We start from the raw sequence: 25,391 nt of genomic DNA on the forward strand, positions 1-25,391 counted from the left end.
CGATTGCCCCAAGAGATTTTCCATGTAAAATCTTTCAAAACATTTACTGTTAAAAAAAGAAGATTGTATCAACCGATTGTATTGGGAGCAGCCAAAACTTCTACCAATACTTGATTCAGGAGTTCCCTTATCTTCTGGATTGGGTTCAAAATTACAAGGCTACGGAGTTCAACATTACTAGTCGTGAACCCAAAAAATTGTCTCGGCTGTTCAACAACGTTTATAAAATAAAATAAAGCATTTGCTGTTAAAAAAGATGGTTTACATAGAACTAGTATAGAAGAATGTTCTTATTTTTGTCCAACCCCTGTAGATATAGACATATACAGGCGTCTATGCATGCAAAAAGTGGTGACAAATAAAATTTAAAATTTTATTAAAAAAAATTAAAATTAACAACTTTTTCTAGCATTTTTTTTCCAGTTTGTTATTGAACATAAATGTGAAGAATGTTTATGTTTTAAGTGTGAGTAATTTTAAATGTAAGTTCCATTGACAGTTATAATTAAATAAATAAAGAGATAGTAAATAAATAAAAATGAATTGAGTTTCTACCACTTTTAACAATTTCTACCACTTAATCCCATTATAGATGATTTTACTCATGAAATGGCTTAAGATGGAAAGAGTCAAAATTACCCGATTTTTTAACCACAATTTTCGCTATAAACAATATTAAAATCATATAAACTATTAAAATTTCATAAGAACAGCACCCATCTAGAATTAGATATCCCTACATTCATAATCTTAAGTCATAAAAATTATTCTCATAATGTACGCTTCGGAAAAACAAAGCTAGTCTGATTTAAAAATGGCTCGTGAATTAGCTTTTATTATTTTTTTCTGTCAACAAAAAAGTTGAAGTTATTATAACGGTAATCCCATATTGTAGATTTATCATTATTTTCTGAACATCAACTATTTTTTTTAGCTTTTCTTGGCAACATTTTGTTTGAAAAATGTAAATTAAAACAAATTTATGTAACCATATATAAAAATTAGCTTAACCGTTTATATGAAATCAAAATTTTTAATTACTCAGGACAAATTACGTAGGAAATCGATAATGGGAAAGGTAATTAATAATAATAATCAACCTTCATTTGAAAGATATCTTAACTTTTAATTGTGTTAAGTATTGATTGGTGTCTTTTTTTAGCTAAAGAATAGCTAAATGAACCTAAAACTCTAAGATATTTAAACAAAATAATTAATAAAACTTATATTGCTAGTATATTTATTTTTCTATATTTATATTTATATTAATAAATGTTTCTATATTTTTTTCCAATGGCCACCTGGGTTGACAGTAGACAATTTAGGCGTATTTGGGGCGGATATATATTGATACGGCACCGTGTTAGGTGGGCCAACGTTGCTTCCACATTAAGGACAAATAGTACAGAAAATGAAAGAACATCCATGGCTCGTCCGTCACCACGTCCGGGTTTATATTATTATATTTATATTATTAAATTTATATTATCATATTGATATTATATTTATATTATTACATTTATATCATTTTATTCATATTATTATATTTCCATATTCATGATACATTTATTCTTATATTTATATTAATGTGATAAAATTACATAGTGAGTTAAACCTTTTTCATGAATAATAAATTTCTATGTCAATAAAAATAGTTCAATAATTTCATATATAAAGCGAAAGTTAAGCCTTCGTCAAATCGTGTTATTATGTATTTGTTTTGATTGAATTTTAATTGTTTTTCATATAAAATATTGTAATATTTAAAAATTTTGAATGCATTTGGATTTTTTTTATTTTTGAAATAAAAAAATATAGACCTTCTGAAATGCAAGAAATTTGCATTAATTGCTAACATGTATAGTAGCAATTTAATATATTATCATTTGTTTTATTTCCATGGTATTACAGAAGTGTACTGTGTTATTCGAATAAAAATATTATGTATAAATATATTATGTTTAAATGCATATTAAATAGATATTAAAAATATATTAAATATACATAAATGCATATTAATATGTTATTCAATTATATACGAGCAAAATAAATTATTCTGCTTCCAAAATAAATTAATCTGAATTTGTTTTTAATTGCTGATTTCAAAATTTTAAATTTTTATGAATTATTAAAACTTTTGTATATTTCAAGTAAAATCCATCATCCACTATTGTAAATTAGTCTATAGGGGAGAGTGGGATCAATTGTAACAGGGTACGATTGTAACAGAGCCAAAATTTCGAGTGTCGGGTTTTAGATTTGGTTCCTAGGTGGCGCACAAGGTGTATTTAATAAATCTATATGTACACCCCTGCTGGCAACCATTTTTATGTACTTTTGAAAGAGTTATATCACAAAAGATATTTTCACGCTACGTAAGTACTTTTTTTGGTATTAGAATATTATATTGTACCAAAGTAATTTTGTTTAAACAAATAAAAATTATTAACCAAATATGTAAGTGGACACCTTAATTAACATTTCAGAAAAAAGATTAGTTTTGTTAATTAACTACTAGCATTGTTTTTAACAAATGAAGCTGAAATGGCGTCTTGGGGACGATTGTAACAGCTGAAAATAAATAATCTTATGTTTACAAACCATTACTTAACTTTTTAAGAACCACCAATTGTTTCCTATATCATTTATATTATGTTGCATGTGTATTATTTTATTTGTCACCTTTCACTGCATAAATTAAAATTTTTAACCCCCTAAAGTTAATAGTTTAACCCTTTAGATCTCTGCTCATTATTATTTTTACTCCTAAAATATCACTACTATTTTGATCAATAAAAAAATATATCACAACTATGATAATATGTATAATTAACTATGTTTTAGTTGAATTTATTAACTGTTACAATTGACCCCGAAAGTGGGGACAATTGTAACAAGTGCATGACTGTCAAAATTTGTTAATAATTAATATAATAACATTTAAAATAAGGTATTTATTTTATTTTTCTAGTAGAGGATAGTCTACTTTACTCGTCTGTGAATTAATACTAATAATATATTGGATTTTTTGTTAGTTAAAAATAGTTAAGTAAAAAATTTTACAATTGTCCCCACTCTCCCCTATATATTATTGGAATTTTAAGGACTATAATATGAATATCAGGGAACAGAAGTCGTACTATGCACTGATTTAAATATTTTCGCAATATAAATCACCGTGAAAATACTCATTAGTATTCTTCATAGCATTATTGAGAGTGCAAAAGGTTAAATTTTAAATATTAGAGAGAATTAGTGTTTCTAAATAGACTGTAATCTTTCCTTAAAATATGACTACTTAAGTCAGATACTTAAGTACACATAGATGTGCATGCAAATCAATTAATTTGTAAGCTTTAAAAAAATTTCTTCCAATGATATCAAATATTTTTACTTTGACAATTAATTTTTAGTTCAATAACTGGAATTTGAATGACTGTAAACCCTGCTGAATGTAAATAATTTTAATACACACTGATTTAAAAAATTATCTAATTTGTGATTGCTGTTTCTTTTCTTAAAAACAAACAAATTGTTTCAATATTAAGATTTATTTTCCAGAAATAAGATCGTTCTTTCTAACATAATGCAATCAAATAATAACTACTATATTTGAATTAGAAGTCAAAGTACAAAAATATTTTTCCCTTTGACGTAGAATTTTTATTAAACGTTTTTTCTTACATTTTCTTTATTTTGTGTTAATGCAGGTCAAAAAATTTGAAAAATTTAGCATTTTAATAATTTATGGTTATGAAATGCAGTATGAAACACCGGTGTCTTTTTCTGAGTTTTCCAACCCCGGTTCTCTTTCCAAACAATAATTTTTCAAATTTGAGCTTAGTTGCAGTTATTTGATTAAGAGAAAAATTATTCATTGTTGAAATTTCTTTAATTTACAAAATAAATTATTAATAAGCTTTTTAATATGAATGAAAAAACATTTCTCAAACTAGTTTTTTTGAATTTTATATTTTAATACAAGTATAATTCTGATAATCCATCAGAAATATTTTTAGTAACTATTAGACTGCTTTTTATAATTAAAAATACCAAAATATATTTTTCTCGCAATTTGATCGTCAGAAAAAAAATATATAAAAGAGATACCAGTATAAAGGAATATATATAAACGAGATTAAATATCTAAGAGAATATAGTATCTGATGAAAAATCAGACTATATATAATATTTTCAATGCGAAAAGTTTAGTTTTTCATCTCTATTGCAAAAAGAACATCTTTTTTCTCAGAGCAAAAAAATCAAGAAGCTAAGTTTTAAAACCATTCGAAGGTACGATGATGCAAGTTACAAGAACTTTTCTTCTACATCCTTTTGTTCTGAAATTGTAAATGAAAAGGAACACCAAAGAAGGTAAGCTAAACTGTTTTCTATGCGAGAAATTTATTTAAGGCTGTTCCTAAACTATAAATGAAAAAGAAAACAAATCTTATTTAGTATTTTACGCGAAAAATTTGGTTATGGTAATTCTGAAATCGTAAGGGACAAAGAACATCAAAGAAGGTGAGTTATACCGTTATTTAGGCCAAATTAAAAAAAAAAAATGCTGCAGCTATTCTAAAAATTGTAAATGAAAAGGAGCACCAAAAAAACTCAACCCTACACGTATTCTATGAAAAAAAAACTTGGTTCATAAATGAAAAGGAACTCCAAAGAAGAAGAGTCATATCATTATCTATGAAAAATAGAAAAATTTGGTTATAGCAGTTCAGAAACTGTAACTGAAAAAAAAAAACACCAAGGAAGTTACCTAAGTAAAATTTTAAAAAAAATAGTCTTGGTAGCTCTGAATTATAAGTGAAAAAGAACAGCCAAGAAGTTGTGTCATACACGTTAAGCGTGAGAAAAAGTTTTGGGTGTAACACAGTTTTAAGGTAAGTTTTTTTGAGATCACCGTTGAACTTTTCATGTTGATTTCTTGGAATCGAAGATAAGAACGAAAATAAATGAACAGAAATTTCATATGAAAAAAAATCCGCAATAATATATCACTTGGATCATTAATCTGGTCTGAACTACGACCCATGGATCAGAGTTACGCCTCAAGCATCACCCACCGCTATGGCACGCCAGACATGTCAGTTAACCCACTATAATTCATGTTGATTACATTTTAATACTTAAAACGTGAGTAAATCTTATAAAATAACAATCATAAGAAGCAATGTCGCTGTGGTTCACAGGGTAGAGCGTTTGCCTCCCAATGAAAAGATTCAGGCTCGAATAGATGGCTGGTCGGTACGAATTTTGCTCCCGGCTTCCACTGACCACTGAGCTCATAAGTTGTAGATGGATCATGGGTTAGAGTCTTCTTGCCATCAGGCTAATCGTGAAAGATTTTCGGAGTTTTCCTCTCCATGTATCGCAAATGGGGGTTAGTGCCACCAAAAAGTCCCCCACTAAGGCAAATTTCTCTCAATACTTAATCCATGAGTTTCCTTGTCCTCTGGATTGGTTCAAAATTACAAGGCTATGGAGTTGAATATTAGTAGTCGTAAACCCAAAACAGGCTCGCCTGTTCAACGAAGGTTATAAAATAAAATCAGAAGAAATAAAGCCACAGTGGCTCAAGAGGAAGAGCGTTTGCCTCCGTTTGACTCAGGCTCGAATCCCAGCCGTGGCTGGTCGATATGAATTCTGCTATCGGTTCGCAGTGACGTTGTATATGATAGATCAGGGCTGTCCAACTGGCGGCCGCGGGCCGCATGCGGCCCAAAAACGCATATTGTGTTGCCCGCCTACTTCTTATTCAGGCTGATTGGCCTCAGTTTTCCCATTAAAATATAAACAAATTGTTTTATAATCCTTTTGTTCCATTATTTTATAATTAATAATTCAACTATTAATTGTTATTGTATAAGAGGTAAGAAGTTATTGTTCAACTTTTTTAGACTGCGGCCCGCCAAGTGATCAGTGACCAGAATTCTGGCCCGTGGGCTCTTTGCAGTTGGACAGCCCTGTGATAGATCATGGGTTAGAATCCCCTTCCATCGGCCTACAATAGAAAGTTTTCGTGGCTTTTCTTACGTAACATAGCAGCTTAGTTCCATTAAAAACTCTTCTACAAAGGCTTGTTTATCCCAATGCTTGATCCAGGGTTTGCTTCTGGGTTGGATTCGGAATCAAACATGGATAGTCGCAAACTCAGAATCGAAGTTTTGTGGAATAAAATATGTAAAAAAAAAAAAATAAAGAAGAAACGCAACGGCTGATATACAAAATGGAATTGAATAATTTAATCGTAATAAATGTCATGAATTTGATCGTAAAACTTATAACTTAATATTTTTTACCAGACTAGTTCTTGAAATGAATATTTACTGTTGAAAAATTGCAGTATCTTGGCATGATGAGCTAACTTGTGGTGAAATAAGTAAAATTGCTCAAAATATCTTACAAGGAAAAACAAGGAAATACTTGAAACTTTTATACCAAAATCAGGAAAAAAGAGCAGTTTTTCTTTAATATCTAAAGCTGGGAAGTTGGAATGGAGAAGAAAAGACATTCTTCTTTCCGAAATAAGTCTTAGTCCTTGGAATTTCTGTCAGTCTGACCCTTAGGCTAAAAGTTTTTCTGGAGATCCTTGTTCTATTGATCAGAGAGTAAAGATAGTCATCCTCAATGGAATATTGAGTTGTATAATTATAAAGAAAAATGTTTGAGGTAGAAAAGTTCAGACTGACTTAAAATTAAACAAAATAAGGCCGAATAATTTTTTATGTATCCAAACTTATACTTCTTTCGAGTTCTAACAAGTAGCTGTAAGAATTTATTCTTAAATTTTTTTAGTATTCAACTTATCCGCCTGTGGAAGTAATTGTTAATTTGAGGAATTATCTACTGTTGGTTCTTTATTCTCTTAAATGAAGTTTACAAAATGGTTTCTGTTAAGATTATTCTTTTTTACACCAACCAACAAAAAGATGTTTTCGAATCTTCGTAAAAAAATCTACTCAATTATTTTATATAATGTTATAAACTTATTTCACAGTGTAATATCCTGGTTTTTTATTTCTATTTTAAAATTAAATTTAAACATCGTATAGATGTTATAACTGTAAATCCCAAAATTAAAAACTTTTTTAATGTAAATTTTTTAATTTCATACGTAAAGAATACATTTTTATTTTAAGACAAATTTTGAGGTAAGATATATTTTTGCTTATTTTCTTTATTATTACATTTTTATAAACAAATTAAAATTCTTTGGTGCACTAAGTAGTTGGCTCCAGGAACTGATTTGTACCAAGAGACAACTATGTCAACTGCTCTTTTGCGTAAGTACATACTTGTCTCTTCCAAATTATTTTCCAGGGACTCAAACTCCCTTCAGTGTTACAGGTTTCAATGTATAAGTTTAGAATGAATAGTTTTCATGCTATTAATTTCAAATTCTTAAAAAAAACATTAAGGAATATTTAGCTTCATAATATTACTTAAAAATAGAAAGAGATGAAAAACTGCACTTTTATCTAAATAATGCAAGTTTAGGTTGAATCTGTTTTGCCAAAATGAGTAAAAAAAATAAATAAATAAAAACACGAAATATTTGCTTAAACTTTTGTTCTTTTTACTGTCCCTGATTAAATTTACATTATTCATCTCTTTCTGAGTAAGAACATGTTTTTGATGATTTTAGTTGAAAGTCATGGATATCCATCTATGCCAACAAAATGAGCATTAAAAAATTGATCTGGATCTGTAGTAAAAATTAACTAAAAAATACTAATTTTTAAATTTGCTGAAAAACAATAAACCATAAGCCGGATTTTTATTTCGTGTTCTAAAAATCAGCGGTAATTTGAAAAACTATTTAAGAAAATGCCGAAAGAAGTTTCGCGGTTTGGGTTTCCAGCATTATCATTGAGAAACCAGACATTTTTTTCCTAAATTTTAAAATTACTTACAAAATTCCACCATAGATGGCATTGATAAATGTGAAAGATTATAAAACAATATTTTCCAACCAGTAGTTGCAGAAACAATTTGGATCTGTCTGAGGGCAAAATTAGAAGACATCCTTGCAAATATTTCAGTTGAAATGGTCTGTTTTGCTCTGCTTCCTAAACAAAACGTTCGGTTTACCTACAACTGATTTCATAAATCATCAGTAATATTTTGGAACATCCTCTATTAAAGTACCTCAATTAGTGCAATAAAAATTATCGTTTTAAACTTGATATAACTTTATTTCAAAGTTATTTTTTTTTGTATGCACGATAACATGAATGATCTTTTATAGGTTAGGAGAACATGCTGCAGAGTTATGGGAAGACAACAAAATCACAGACATCGAAGTGAAACTGCATGGATTGTCGTATCCAGCGCACAAAACAGTCCTTTCATGTTACTCCAAGTTCTTCAGGAAACATCTACTGGATGCGAAATCAAATGCTAAAACATTTAATGTAAGTCATGCTTAATTATACGCAATAATCATTTTATACAAATTTAAGATAATTACATGGTTATCATTTCTATTCTTTAATGTGAGTAATATTGAACTAAACTCTTCTAAGTTAAATGCTACCCACGGAAAAATGTTCAAAATATTGAAAGTGTTCAATATGCTCTTATCTACCCTAGATTTAATCTCAAGTAATAAAAATCCTAAAACAGCTTTAGTTTGTATCATATTTAACGCGTTGTCACCGGTGACCGGCACTGAGTTTGTTCGTAGCGCCACGGGGGTCACCGGTGACCGACGAAGGCAAGATTATTAGAAGTACGTAGTTCGAGTAAATTTTTTATATTATTATAGTTACTAAAATGGTTTGAAGAAATTAATGCATTATAGAACACACAAAAATAGTTTTATTTATATACACAGAGATGCCAACTTGCTCCGGACAGCGAATAAATATTTTCAAGTGTTAGTATCTTAATTCTGATTCTTGGTTTAATAAATTCAATTTAGTAGATTTTTATCCACCACTATCTCTAAACCATTCGTAGGCTTATATAATTCAACACTTTTGTCAGATAAGCCATGCTAAACCTTATAAAAACTAGCAAAATCTGTCTAATATTTGCAATTTAGTTTGTAGTTATTTACCGTTTGGCCAGACGGGTAAGACCCTGTAAAATTAACGTGGCATTCTACGTGTTAAAGATAAAAATGTTACTAACTGCCTTGACACATCGCTAGAAATTTTGGAACGTGTTGTGCCATTTCTATTCTTTATTATGAGTAGTATTACTGAATTAAACGTTCCAAGTTTAGTGTTATGCATGCAGGGTTGCCAACTTTCTAGGCTTCTTTCATTTCTTTCATTGTTAGCTAATTTTATGCTCTTATGTATGATTCTTTGTTTTATAATCTTAATTTAAGGTTATTTTCTAACACTATAGGTAAGTGATTCAAAGTTTAATATGAAACGCCACTTAGTTCGAACTTTGCCTTGATGAGGCTTTTAACATTTTGGAAAAATGACCCAAAATTCTGAAAGCTTCAGTTTTTTATTGTCTACTACTCTATAAAATATTTCCAAAAATCAAATTGATTATTAACTCTGTACAGAAACTGTTCAAATTTGTGAGAGTGTTCACTGTGCTCTCATCTGCCCTGTATTTTTTCTTAACTAATAAAAAGCCTATAACATTCATAGTTTATAGTATAGATAAAGATAAGAAATGCAACTAACTATCCACCTAGACTGACAGAAAGAAACTTTGGAACGCGTTGTACCAATTCTATTCTTTAATATGAGTAGTGTTACTGAAGTAAACGCTACTAAGTTTAACGTTATACGTGAAAAACTATTAAAAATGGCTTAAGTGTTCTATGTGCACTCACCTACCCTCTATATGTTCTTAACTAATATAAACTGTATAACATCGATTGTTTGAAACTGTATAACATCTAACGAAGTAGTATAACAAGTTGTGTAAACACACCAATAGAAATTAGTAATATGTTAAATCATCTCGCTGCAATCACAATACAGGCGAAGTTGAATTTCGTGTGAGTTGTATCTTTTCTTTAACTCGATTACTCAACATTATGGATAAATTTGAATGAAAAAATTACTAAATTTAATATCTTATAAAAGGTTGTATAACACTCTCACGACATTATGATTCAGGGAATTCTGATTTTTGATTAAATGTTATACAAATTGTTCCGAGATTGCATTGCATAGTAATCAGAAGAAAAAAACATTCTTATAATATTTTAACTAATGTCGATTAATAAGAGAAAATTTCGCACAAATTTTCGGGTGTTTTTTTAAAAATAATAAAAAATGATTTTCAGAATAAAATGGATGACACATCAATAGCCAAGACAGCGTTAAAACACATTAAGACTTAACTTTTTAAACACCGATTTCGCTCTTTTAAATCCATTAAGTTTTTATTCTAGTGTATGTTAAATTTTGATTACAATATTATATTCTAGTGTTCTAAATTCGGTTGGCGAGATCAAAAGTTATTTAAAATGTTGTAGTTATTTTCACTAATTTCTCAAGATAGGCATTTTTTGAGCGTTTTGAAGCATAATATCGTTCAAATTTAAACCTTAGAGTTGTTGTGAAGAGAAACCTTATTATTGTAATTGCTGAACTTGATTGAACGACACTTTGGTACGATTTGACCACAATGTAGTTTAATTTAGGCATTATTAGGTTTCCCACAAATAATTCACACTTTATTGGTGCCATGCAGAATCAATTTTTCCATATTCATAAGAATCGCATTCATAAGAATTTCCATATTCAAAATATATACTTTTCTTTATTCTCTTGATATCGATTTGAAATATAAGACCTAGATAAGGGGATTTAGAAACATTAGACCAAGGATTTTTAAAAGCTTCTAGAAATGTTTTTTTTTTTTTTTTTTTTTTTCTTAAATTTTAAATTTTAAATTTTGTTATCTCTAAATAGATTGAATAAGCATTATTTATAACATATCAATTTCAATAAGATGTATATTTTTTTATGTCTTTCAACTCAGAAAAAAATAATAGTACTTATAATAAGAAAATACCCATAATATAGTTTAGTTTAGGCATTATTAGGTTTCCCACAAATAATTCACACTTTATTGGTGCCATGCAGAATCAATTTTTCCATATTCATAAGAATCGCATTCATAAGAATTTCCATATTCAAAATATATACTTTTCTTTATTCTCTTGATATCGATTTGAAATATAAGACCTAGATAAGGGGATTTAGAAACATTAGACCAAGGACTTTTAAAAGCTTCTAGAAATGTTTTTTTTTTTTTTTTTTTTTTTTTTTTTTTTTAAATTTTAAATTTTGTTATCTCTAAATAGATTGAATAAGCATTATTTATAACATATCAATTTCAATAAGATGTATATTTTTTTATGTCTTTCAACTCAGAAAAAAATAATAGTAATTATAATAAGAAAATACCCATAATATAGTTTAGTTTAGGCATTATTAGGTTTCCCACAAATAATTCACACTTTATTGGTTTCATGCAGAATCGATTTTTCCATATTCATAAGAATCGCATTCATAAGAATTTCCATATTCAAAAAATATACTTTTCTTTAATCCTTGATATCGATTTGAAATATAAGACCTAGATAAGGGGATTTAGAAACATTAGACCAAGGATTTTTAAAAGCTTCTAGAAATGTTTTTTTTTTTTTTTTTTTTTTAAATTTTAAATTTTATTATCTCTAAATAGATTGAATAAGCATTATTTATAACATATCAATTTCAATAAGATGTATATTTTTTTATGTCTTTCAACTCAGAAAAAAATAATAGTACTTATAATAAGAAAATACCCATAATATAGTTTAATTTAGGCATTATTAGGTTTGTCACAAATAATTCACACTTTATTGGTTTCATGCAGAATCGATTTTTCCATATTCATAGGAATCGTATTCATAAGAATTTCCATATTCAAGAAATATACTTTTCTTTAGTCTTTTGAAATCAAATCGATTTGAAATATAAGACCAAGATAAGGGGATTTAGAAACATTAGACCAAGGATTTTAAAACGCTTCTCAAAATGTTTTTTTTTTAAATTTTAAATTTTGTTATCTCTAAATAGATTGAATAAGCATTATTTATAACATATCAATTTCAATAAGATATATATTTATTTATGTCTTTCAACACAGAAAAAATAATAGTTCTTATAACAAAAAAAAAAAAAAAAAAAAAAAAAAAAACAATCTAGATGGAATATTTTTAAATATAGCCATGTCTAGTATTTTTATATCAGAAGATAAATAGGAGTTGTTCTAAATTTTCCGAAAGGAATACATTTCACAAATGCAAGAATAAAAACAAATTGATTCAAGGAAAGAGGGTTCATTTTTTTTCCGTTGGCTTTCGAAATGTCGAATTGATAAACTGCCTATATTTCAGTTTTACTTTAAATAATATTTTTCACATACTTATAACTTTTTTTTTATGAAGAAGTCTACGAGAGACACATTTAAATTAAATTCTTTTCTCAATTTGCTTTTATTTCTTAAAATACCACGTATTTATTGAAATCGCAACTTTATATTAATGACCTGTATGTAATGGCGAATGTCAATATAATTCGGGTGAGTAACGACATTCACTCAATCTTTTTTTGAATTTCTGTGGAATATTTATTACGTATTAATTACTATTAATTTAGCTAGAGACACGATGGCTCAGTGGATAGAGCGTTCGCCTTCCAATGAGGTGAACCGGGTTCAAATCCCACTATGGCTGGTCGATACGAATCCGCATCCGGCTTGCGTCGATCACATTGCTGACATGAAATATCCTCTGAGGTAGGCGGATCATGGGTTAGAGTCCCTTTGCAGTCAGACTAACCATGGGAGATTCTCATGGTCTTCCTCTCCATGTAACGCAAATGCGGGTTAGTTCTATTAAAAAGTCCTCCACGAAGGCAAAATGTCTCTCTATACTTGATCTAGGAGTTCCCTTGTCTTCTGGAGTGGGTTCAAAATTACAAGGCTACGGAATTGAACATTAGTATTCGTAAACCCATAAAAATTGGGCCGGCTGTTCAATGACTGTTATAAAATTATAAGATATTAATTTATCTCATATTTTAATATTTGCTTAATACTAATAATATCCCATTGGGATAGATTAGGAAAAGCATCATTGTAGAGAATAACAAACAAATGTAGATTTTGCAAACGCCCTTAGCAATGAAAAAAAAAACATTTGTATCAAGCAATGGAACTTTACTTTAGGAAACATCAGTGTAGGAAATATCGGGCAAGAGTAAGCCTCAAAATAGCCGCATCATTGCTGGGTATTTATTTCGTTTCAACCGGGTATTGTAATTAATAACCGGTATTAGTAAATAATATCCCAGTCTTTTAGTATATGTGATAAGCGCGCATTAATCGAATAGTCAGGTATACACTTTTCTGGCATTCACTACAGGGATATTTTTGAAGTTAAGTCCCAGAGCTCAGTATATACTAAGCAATAATCAGTTACAAATATTATCAAGGTTGGTGGCATCGAGGGGGCTTATTCCCATTTTATAAATGAAGGAACTTAGCCACTTCCAAGATAACAATTTTTCCCTCAATATTCATGTAATTAAATTTACAATTAAAATAAAAAATAATATTTTTTTTTGTGTCTGAATTTTAAGAAAAATGTATTTATTTCAAACGAGTTTTAACGTTTCCTTGGGGACAACAGCCACGAAATCATCCCTTACTCATTCCCCAGCAGAAGAAATATATTCTTCATTGCCGACTTATTTGAAAATTCTTGGTTTCAATTGTCGCATTGAGCAGAAACAAACAAACAAACAACGAAATCGAATTTCAAAAAATGAATTAAAAATGAGAGATAAATAATTTACAGATAAGCAATTTAGTTTATTAATTTAATTTTAATTTTAAACCCATTCGGTTCATAAAGTTAAAATTACAACTTTGAACTCGTTATTGCAATGTTGAGAAGTTCAGATAATTCCGGAACTGGGTGGGTTACTAGGAATAATGGAACAGTCACAAATCAAGTTCTGCCTTCTGAGAGGAACATGGTGAAAATATTGAAAGCTAATTTATTTCGTTTATCTGAGGGGCATCAGGGTCACAATATATATATATATATATATATATATATATATATATATATATATATATATATATATATATATATATATATATATATATATATATATATATATATATACTGTAAACTTCACCTAAACTCACTTTTCTCTTAGTTTTAAATTTTAATGTACTAATTGAGGTGAAACGGAATTTGACATGAAAAATTTCTCTTTAGTTGTATCCTCTTAAGAGAGCAGCACTATGGAGTTTTGAATTTCATCTATTTAGATAATACGATAGAAAACATTGTCCTAAATGTTTACCGCTGTGAAAAACCATCTTGAAAGTTTGCTCGTGTAAAGAATTGCCCTAAAAGTGCAAACAAAAACTCACATAAATAAGAAATAAACATCGCTTTTAGAGTTTACATGCATTTAAATATAATTTCACAAACGCTAAATCGCGTTTTCTCTACACAACGTTTTATTAATTGCAATCGCGATAGTTCTTCCAATTTATCCGATTTAGTTGAAAATTTTACAAAATGTGTTCAACTATAGAATATTTTTATTATATTTATAATTTTAATGAATTAAATTTTATTTCCTGAATTTTAGTGCATTTTTTGTAGAATATGAGAAATATGATAAACTCGCTCTAAACTTTTGAATAAGCTGCAATTAATTCCAGTAAAATACGCACATGATCAAAATATTTTCAGTCTAATTCTGCTAATTCCAAACTCGGCTTCATTAATGAGGTTTAAAATTTTCTAGCTCCCCAGTTTCGTTGTGGAGAAATGTTTCTCAATATGAGATATAAAAAGCTGAAATTTTTCAGAATTTTGCATTTTAAGATTCTTGCTGCTTTAGATTATCTGTTTTCTAATTGTTGAAAAGTTCGTTGGTTAAAGGAATTTTAAAAATTATTTTAAATGAAAAATTTATTTGAATGATTAAACTAACAATTCATAAAATTTTAATGGACAGAAACAATAAGTATAAATGTTCCCCTAAATTAGTATAAGAAGGCAATATTCTTAAAAAATTAGCAAGTCATTATAAATAATATTGTTTTATTTATCCATGATATAATGTTTTAAAGTTTGTTACAGAAACGTGTACACTGTTTTGTTTATACTTCAAATTACACTAGTTTTTCTATAACATAGGATTATTTGCAGGTAAGATTGGATTCTGTGACAAATGAAGCATTTGAAATTTTGTTGAATTTCATGTACAAAGCGGAATTACACGTAAATGTGCAGAACTTGGGGGACGTCTACATTGCTGCTCAAAAATTAGGAATGTATGACGCCGTAGAAGCCTGTGCAGAGGTCTAAGATTTTGTTTAAAATCACACAATTCATTTTTTAATGGTTTTGTTTTTCGGCTCTTAAATCCTTGCATAACGATGTATGCATGTAGTGACATAGATCTGCATCGTATGTTTAAAAACTTACATCTAGTTATGTAGTAATCCTTCTGTAGAATATTTTTTAATTTTAATTTTATATTACAAAAGCTATTTTATTGTTTCTGAAACTAACTGGAAATTTTAACAGTTTATTTCCTCAGCATTGACATTTCATTTTGGTGGATGTTACAAATACGATTATTTATAAAAAAATATTAATTATGTTTGAAAGCGATTATTTATATGAAAAATTATGCTTGATACATTAGAATAATGTACGCAATAAATACGCAGAACTCAAGGGGATTATTCAATTGCTTATGATTATTTAGAAACACGTCAATATGTTTTTCTGAAAATTAGAAAAAAAAATATGCTGCTATATTCTGTACTCTTTCCATTAACTACATGTATTTCTCAATTGCTTTCAAACATAGGGAAAAGCATTCTTTATTGGAGGGGGGGGGGCTAGTCCTGAATTTGTTTTTTCATCGCTCTTTTAGATTGCTTTAAATTATTATTCTAATTGATAGTAGACAATATGTATTACATATTATAAAAGTCTCATTTACTTATGAATTTTTTTAATTAATTCATGATTGTCTTAAGCGATCAAATGTACCCGGATCAAATGTACTGACTGTACGCGGAGAAAAGAAAAATCTTACCCTACAGTACAGTATTGAAATTTCTGGTAAAAAAAAAGCATAATTCTGTTTTATAAATGCAAAATATACGGTATTTAAATCATTTCTTTGGTAATTTTTCCGATCATTAGTAATGGCTTACCTAAAGTTCTGTTTTCAAAATTTTAGTTCTTATTATCATAAATTTAGAAAAAAAAAATACAAATTGAAAGTAAATTTAACCGAATGGATGGGTTCAATGCCATGCGAAGGTATCATGATAAAATTAACAAATTTTAGCACATTTACCAAGTTTTCCCCATATTATAAAACAGCATTTGTTGATAGTTTTTCCAAAACCATTACCAAAGTGGATCGGAAAAAAATTACTGAGCTTTTTGGTGTCTTTCAAGAATCAGAAGCATGGTGAATTTAACCATATTCTGGTAGTTTTTACCGTACTTTTTTCAGAGTAATATTTAAAAAAACTTCTTTAAAATGAAAAATGTTATTAAAATATACGTATGATTTAACTTAAATATCACTTACAATCAAAATAAAATTTCAAATTAAAAAAAAAAAATACCAGATATGTATAAAATGATGCTTAATTAACTGCTTTGGCAAATTTATTATAAATATCTACACTATCCCTATACTTGTCTTAAGTATTCTTTTAATTATTAATAGGGAATATTTATTTTAGATATTAAAAGGGAACTGTTTTCCCGAAGTTCACTGTGTGTATGTTTACACCATTTCCCAAAAATTAGACTTAAAGGACACTGAGGACAAAGCTTTAGAAGCTATGTGTATAAGATTCGAGCAAATAGTAGGAACGCCAGAATTTTTACAGTTAGACATTACGCAAGTCAAAAAGTATCTCAGCTCCGACGTTCTAGCAACAAGAAGGTAATCATAATTTAGACTGTTTACTTAAATAATAAATCATTATTTACTTTAAGTCATTAAAAATTATCAAATATTGACAGATTTACGATTTTTTTATTAAATTTAGAAGCTCATTGCAGAATTAAGAAAAAATATTCTCTAGGAATGCATTCGGTTTTGTCCTTTTGAGTCTTCAAAAGGACTGCGAATTTTACAGAGAATTAACTGCAATATATAATAATTTTCAGATCTTATGTCATCATATATTTATGTCATCAAATATGTAGATTTATTGTCACACTTATTGACAGGGTTTCTTTTCATTACTGAAGCATCAAAAGCGTTTTTAAAATGTCGTAAAATGGTTAATTTTGTACTAAAACAAAAAAATTCTAAAAACATACATAAAAAAGCATTTCGTAGGATAAAATCAAACAGATTAAAACTTATTAAAACATAAACGAAACGATTTACGTTTTGCCTGTTAGAGAAGAGATTCACTAAAACCTCCCACAGTTAGCTCGAAGGCAACAGATCTATTATGTTCAACACTGATGACGTGTCTTCTCAGCATTGCACTCAGAGCGACACGCCTTTCAAATATCTCTTGGTGAGTTTCACATTGAGGTCTTCGATGACGAAAGGGAGAGTTTGATACTAACAGTCAACTCGACCGACAACTTAGTTGTAAAAACTAAAATTTAAAAAATTGTGGTCGCCGAAAAACGTATTGGAAATTATTGGTTATATATTTTTTATTTCTTATATACTGATTTTTCCCGTCACTGATTTGATGATAGACAGATTCGCTGATCCACTTACGTGCAAATTCAATGATTCACGCTTTCACTAAACTCTCTCCAGTGCAAAGATTTGTTTAATATCGATTCGCAAATTTACCGATAACTATAACTGTGGAGATTTAATACAGGTATGAGAACTGTTAATAAATAAAACTAATAAAACATTTTACAACGAAGTAAAATAGGTAATTTTTAAAACAAGTAATAGTACCTATATGTCAAATTAAATGAATATTTCATTCTGTTGCATACAGCTATAGCTTTGAAATGGCATTGTGTTTTGATTTCTGACCGATATGTAAATGTTATTATTATTATTAATATGGTATGATAAATCAGAGCTTGCAAATTTAATGCTTATAAAATACTTGTTACACAAATTTTCATTATTAAAAAAAACGCCTTTTTAGGGGAAACTAGGTACAAATAGGTTAAAATTGGATAGATAATAAATATATAAATTTGCTTCAAATTCAACAATGCTTCAACCTTCCATTTGCAGCAATATGAATGCAAATTTAAGTTCTACAAAGCACTTGTCTTGCAATAAATGACATAATATCAGCGCAAGGGAATATATTGGAAGTGAATCTCGATTGTCACCGTGACGTGACGAACAAACAATGAATGACACTGGTTTGTAACGTGGAATTCTGTATCAATCACATCGTGTTAGGTTTATTTGGTATTGAACTCAGCTAGGATTAAGCAGTTTAGACTGTAGGCCAGATAGCAGGGTAACCTTATGGCAAATGGTGTATTTTTATTTTCATTTGTTTAGCATAGAAATGTTGACTAATTAATCCTTTTTTGAACTCAGTAGAAATACTAGCATGCCAAGCTTGTTTCTTTAAAAATTAAATAAAAAAATACAAAAAAAATCTCTAAAAATATAATTTTTGTTTGGCTTTATTTTTGCCATTCTTTCTCCCTGGCTTTTTCCAGGTTCTCAAATGCGACAGTATCCAAAAAATTACAAAAATACCAAATTTGTTAAAATTTTTTTTAACTTCAAACTATTTCAAATGCACTGAAAAAAAAATCATCTCTCTACCTACATTTTTAAAAAAGTTATGAATGATTTTAGATTGTCCGAATGCAGAAACTTGCTCAACAGTCAGAATTTAAAGTGCTTTTTCTCATAGATGATAATTTCGTGTTTTAATCTTAATTAAATCCCTAAGGAATTTTTTCTATTTAAGATAAAGCTTTGAAGTAAACATTTTTATTTTAAGTATAATACACTTATTTAAATTGTGCATGGAATAAGTCTTTCATGAGGTATTACAATTTTTACAGCATGTTATATATACCTAACAGGAATTTTTACCCTTTTTTTCTACTTTTTTACAAAGTAATCTATAAAAAATATTCTTATTGATATTGTCAATAAATAAATGCGCAAAATTTTTAAGATGAATACTGTAAGCACTAAGAAAAAAAAATTTTTTTTTGAAAATATGTTAAAATAAAAAAGTCTTAGGGATTTAAAGTTTTTGAATTTTTTCAACTTTTTTAAAAATATAAACAGTTTAATTATTTTTTGAAGATAAATTATTGATTATAAGTTAAATGAGCATGTAAAGCATCCATAAAATGAATGATTATACCTTTATTTAAAAAAATTGTTGCAAAGGTACTGTGACCCCTTAAAGAAAGTATAAACAAGTCTGCGAAAATAAACCTTGTTTTACAGCTGATGGTCATAAAATCTAAAATAAACCTTGAGAATTTGAATTTATTTTCGATTTAAGAACGCTTTTTGCATTTAATTAGTGAATGATGATTCATCTACTATATCAGAAAGCTTTTCTTGCCCTTTTTTTCAGTGATTCAAGGATTTTATGGTATATAAAAAATACAGACACTCAGGGTGCCAGTTCTTCTTATCTTAATTTGATCCAGAATTTTTTATAAGTATTGTTGTACTTTTTTTGGCTTTCATTTTAAATAAGGACACTGAAAATACTAGATTATTCAGAATGAGGAACAAAATTTAATTAATTTGTATTTCACGAAATAAGAGTTGGATGCAAACAAGTTAGCAGTACTGAAAAGACGAGGAAGTTTCTTTTTTGTTTTGCTTATCTTCGCTAGGGCAATGCTAATTGCGTTAACCTTTTGACGCAGAAGTTTTATGAAACATATTTTTCCTTAAAACTTAGGTTAAAATAAGTGAAAAATGTTATATTTAGCTTTTTAATAATTTATGGTAATGAAATACAGCAAGAAACTCCAGTGTCTTTTCTGCGTTCAAGCTAAAATGTTTCATCCAAGGCTCAGTTCCAAATAATAATTTTTCAAATTTGAATTTATTTGCAGTTATTTAGATCTAAGAGAAGCAGTTATTTCCCATTGAAATTTCTTTAATTTAAAATAATCAATTCTTAATAAATTTTTGATTATGAATAAAAAAAAAGCTTTCGAACAGCTTTTTTATATTTTAGTACAAATATATTTCCGATAGTTTCTGACAGATTTTTTTAGTTACCATTAGACTGTTTTTTTTATAATTAAAAAATACCAAAATATATTTTTGCTTGTAATTAGAGCGTCAGAGAAATGTACTTATTTAAAAGAAGCACCGGTGTTCTATCTGCGTTAAAGAGTTAACGGGCTAATGGCTCCGAGGGTGGTGGTTGCGTAAATAGCTGCATGAAAAACCGCTGGGAAATTTCAGTTTCATAAATTATGCCCTAACTTTTTTTGTAGTACTATTCATACTCTTTAGTTTTTCCTAAACTTCGCTTAATTTAAACTTTCAGTTTATACTTCATTAAATACAAATAAATTAAATTTGGTCCTTTTTTCGAAAAATCCTGTTTATCTTACAGCTAAAGTATAGAAAGCAGTTAATTTACAGATTTTTATGCTTTTTAACCGTCGTTGAACTGCAGACCCAATTTTCGGGTTTACGACTACTAATGACCGTGTAATTTTGAACAAAATAAGGAAGACGAGGAAACTCCTGGTTAAATATTGAGAGAAATTTGCCTTCGTGATGGACGTTTTGATGGAACTAACCCGCATTTAAGTTACATGGAAAGGAAAACCACGAGAAACCTCCATGGTTAGCCTGACGGCAACTTGATTCTAACCCATGATCTATCTATCACTGAGGATATTTAATGTCAGCAATGTGGTTGGTGCGAGCCAGGTGCGGAATTCGTATCTACCAGCTATCACTGGGATTCGAATCCGGTTCACCTCATTCAAAGGCGTACGCTCTATGCCTTGAGACCTGTACATTACTCAGAAAATTTGCTCATTACTTACTAGTGAAAAAAAGACTACTTCAACTTACGTATACTTCATACTTTTACTTATACAACTTACTGATACAACTTACTTATACTTACTACTTCAACTTTTACTTACTACTTCAACTTTTACTTACTACTTCAACTTTTACTTACTACTTCAACTTTTACTTACTACTTCAAAAGTGAAAAAAAAGAACTTATAACTGGAACAGCAGTGAAGTTTCTGTTCAATGAAAAGAATGTTATATATTGAATTTTCGATATCTGAAGAATCAAGTTAATACAATCAAGAAATTAGTGGATAGAATCAATCATCAAACTATTAAATAACTATAATACACAGAATCAGAAAATTAAAAATATTATTACAATTAAATGAGTACTATGAGAATTAAATTAATGGAAATTAAATGCATCAATCTTTTAAACTTCAACGATACGGAAGCCGTTTATATGCACATTATCTAAGAGCACATCACTTAAACGGAGCGTATCAGTTAATCTGCGGATTTGGTTGGTAATGTGCATCTTAACGGTTTTCAAGCTCTAGCGGTAACTTGTCGTTGGTGAGATTTTAAATCTGGACACAATTTGAAAAGCATGTTTTTGAAAATGGACACAGCTAAAAAATGCGTGTTTATGAAAATGGACACAGCTAAAAAATGCGTGTTTAGGAAAATGGACACAACTATTGAGGTAATGGACATAACATTCCGTTTTTTAAACTTTTTTAATGAGTATTGTTTTTTCAATGAATAAACTAATGAATCCAAATAAATTAGTTCGTAATCTGAAATAGTCCGTTTTCACCAATCACTTAGTACAGTTTAGACACAGAATTATTACACAGTTAGTACACAGAATTTTCTCTTAGTTGCTAAATTTGGGTGAGATGAAAACTTAAAAGGGCATTTTTTGCTGTATCCATTTTGTAAACACGCATTTCAAACTATGCCCACATTTAAAATCCCACCGACAGTATATATTCAAGAAGGTTACTACGAAACACCCTGTGCAAGATAAAGACAGCAGTTAATGAAAAATTATCTAAACCGCATTAGGTTCGGTAAAATGATATTGAATAATGGGCCATATGAATATAAAAATGTTTTTTTTTTTTAATAGCGAAGTGATTGTGTTTTTGGCTGCCCTAAAATGGATAAGCGTGGAGTTTTTAGAAAGAGAAGAATTTGCATGTGACGTCCTTGGCTGTGTCCGATTTTCTACGATGACATTGGAAGAAATCCTAGCTTGTTACCATCCACCCCTGTTACCTGGAATAATGGAACAACCACAAATCAAGTTCTGGCTTCTGAGAGGAACATGGTGAAAATATTGAAAGCTAATTTATTTCGTTCATCTGAGGGGCATCAGGGACCCAAATTTTTATATCTTATACATTTTAATATTTTTCTATATGTTTAATCTACAAATTTGTATATATATATATATATATATATATATATATATATATATATATATATATATATATATATATATATATATATATATATATATATATATATACAGTGGAACCCGTCTAAATTGACCACCCTCGGGACCAAATCAAATGGTCACCTTACTCAGATTCTCACTTTACCCAGGTGGTCACTTTTACAGGTTACACTGTATATATATATATATATATATATATATATATATATATATATATATATATATATATATATATATATATATACAGTGGAACCCGTCTAAATTGACCACCCTCGGGACCAAATCAAATGGTCACCTTACTCAGATTCTCACTTTACCCAGGTGGTCACTTTTACAGGTTACACTGTATATATATATATATATATATATGGGTGATTCTCACGAAACATGACAATTCGGACCAAAAAATTTCTTCAAATTTGAAGTCTTCAAAATAATCAAAAAATGTTTTGTATACTTCTTTAGCTACACTTATTAATATTTTATAGACAGCAGTGTAGTTTATTGACATTTGCTCAAGAAAAAAAATAAAATAGAAATTCACCAAATCTTGAATGCCAGGAAAATGACATATTACCTTAGAAGTTTAAAAAACAGTCATTTTAAGTTAATAGTAAGTAACTCAACTTAAGCCTTTATGTTAGATGGTCCATAAATTGCTTAAATTAATTTTTTTAATCCACTGTAGAAAGAAACAAAAAATGTTTTGTTGCTGATATGTACAGAATAAAATTTTGTATAAGAATCAATCATTAAATGAATTAACAACTTTGATTACATCCAAGCATATTACAATCATACATAAACTGTGTACTATTAGGTTAATATTTGCTTTCCCTCTTTACAGTATTAGCAGTTAAAAAGAATTTCTGGTAACACTTCAATGTCCTGGCGTTCATAAGCCAGGAAAATGACAGCCAGGATAATGACAAATTCGCTATTTTATAGCATATAACTTTACTTTAATTTAATATTTTGGCCGAAGACGTTTATATTCTGCAGAAAACAACAGTATTTCTTAAAATAACTCAGATAAATCTATGTAGTTTCTGTAATTAATGATTTCAAGAAGCCAGGAAAATGACAGCATAAAAACCTACTCTCCTTGAAAAATTTTTTGAAATAGATTTTGAGCCAGAAAATTGGTTCTTTATTCATGCAACAAGACATGTTCAGATAGGAGGGTATCTTATCAATCTATTAACATAAGATATTGATTCCTGGCGCTATCTATTTTGGTTATAAATCACTAAATGAAAGTAGCCAGGAAAATGACAGATTTTCATGGGACAAACAAATTATTGACAGAAAAAATTATTTTAAACGAAGTTTTAGTAAACAATACCCTCTGCGAATATTCCAGAAATGCTTACATAGGATAAGATAAAAATTAGATTTTGAAAAATGTATGGGAAGTTTTGAAGCTAGTTATTATTGAAAATATTATTTGGGACATGCCAGGAAAATGACATTTTGATATTCAATAAACTTTTTTAAGTATACAAAATAGTCAATGCTAGTGCAAAGTAATTTTAAAATACTAACAGCAATACTATTTGTTATTATTTTTTTTTAAAAAGACGTTCTTTTAGTATTATAGTATTAGATTTTGGAGCAAGGGACAGTGAATTTCATGTTTCGTGAGAATCACCCATATATATATATATATATATATATATATATATATATATATATATATATATATATATATATATATATATATATATATATATATATATATATATATATATATATATATATATATATATATATATATATATAGGAAAAGATGCTTCAGAAAACTTTTTACTTTCGGGAATTTGATTGATGTGAGACGAAATTGCTCAAAAGAAAAAGATATAATTCATGCACAAAGAGATGCTTAAAAAAATTACTCAAAAGATCTTCTGCCGGCTTCAATATAGACTTCACACCTGAGGCATAGGGAATGACGTAGATTTTCGAAAAGAAGCAAACAATTTCTTAGAGCATCTCTTCGAGTAATTCTTTGTACATGAATTAATTTTTTTTCCTTTACAGCAATTTCTTTATAAATCATATTCCAGTGAATAAAAAGCTTTTCGAAAGCATCTTTTCCCATTCTTGTGGTTATTTTTCAACCAGTTAAGTTAAAATTTAAAAGTGCATAATCATTCAATTAGGTATCATGATAGTTAACTGAACATAAATTATATAAGACTATTATGATTTATTAAAGATGTGTCGGTGTAAAAATCTTCTTTTGTTGTAATTTTTAAGTTTCATGTTAAGGAGAAAACCTATATGTAAATAACAGAGTGCCTCCAGTCTATAAATAGCAAATAATGCCACTTTAAAAAATAATTACAATTTTCTAATTTATAAATCTAACAATGTTACTTCCTGGACGCAGGAGTTCACTGCAGAGAGTAGGAAAATCCTTTTTTTACTTCATATTAACATAAAATTGTTAAGTTTCAAAACTCTTCGCATTGCTAGAAAACTAATAGACTTCATTTTGCTTTTGTCTATTGATGCTCAATAGATTTTTGTTTGTAGATACTTAAAATATAGAGATATGGGATACAATATCTTTCTTTAGAGTAGCTTTCCTTAATAATGCCTATAGAATATCTACATTAAGAGTTAAAGGCTAAATAATAGCCCACGTTATTCTTGCTTATGTATCATATACAATGCATAAAGGGTTAAAGACGAAATAATAGCCCTCGTTATTCTTGCTTATATATTATATATAATACATGAAGAGCTAAGAGTTAGATAATAGCCCTCGTTATTTTTGCAATTGATTATGTACAATATATGAAGGAGTAAATGGATCAATAATAGCCTTCTTTAATCTTGCCTATAAATTTCGTACATAAATTGCAAAAAATAATGTAGAGATAAGCCTCCCT

The 25,391-nt window shown here is 28.5% G+C and overlaps 1 protein-coding gene across 1 annotated transcript in view; it reads left to right on the top strand.

Moving 5' to 3' along the window:
• Nucleotides 1-1,069: 1,069 nt before the first annotated feature.
• Nucleotides 1,070-25,391, top strand: part of LOC107439110 (uncharacterized) — a 65,107-nt gene continuing 40,785 nt past the window's right edge. Inside the window, exons 1-6 of the mRNA XM_087149567.1 lie at nucleotides 1,070-1,078; nucleotides 4,253-4,374; nucleotides 8,264-8,429; nucleotides 15,224-15,376; nucleotides 16,789-16,994; nucleotides 22,165-22,365. Of these exons, the coding sequence (XP_087005693.1) occupies nucleotides 1,070-1,078; nucleotides 4,253-4,374; nucleotides 8,264-8,429; nucleotides 15,224-15,376; nucleotides 16,789-16,994; nucleotides 22,165-22,365 (857 nt within the window). The remainder of the gene's footprint in view (nucleotides 1,079-4,252; nucleotides 4,375-8,263; nucleotides 8,430-15,223; nucleotides 15,377-16,788; nucleotides 16,995-22,164; nucleotides 22,366-25,391) is intronic.

This window comes from Parasteatoda tepidariorum, chromosome 8 (assembly GCF_982258835.1).
Source record: "Parasteatoda tepidariorum strain Cologne lab strain chromosome 8, Ptep-v5.0, whole genome shotgun sequence".
Taxonomy (NCBI): Eukaryota; Metazoa; Arthropoda; class Arachnida; order Araneae; family Theridiidae; genus Parasteatoda; species Parasteatoda tepidariorum.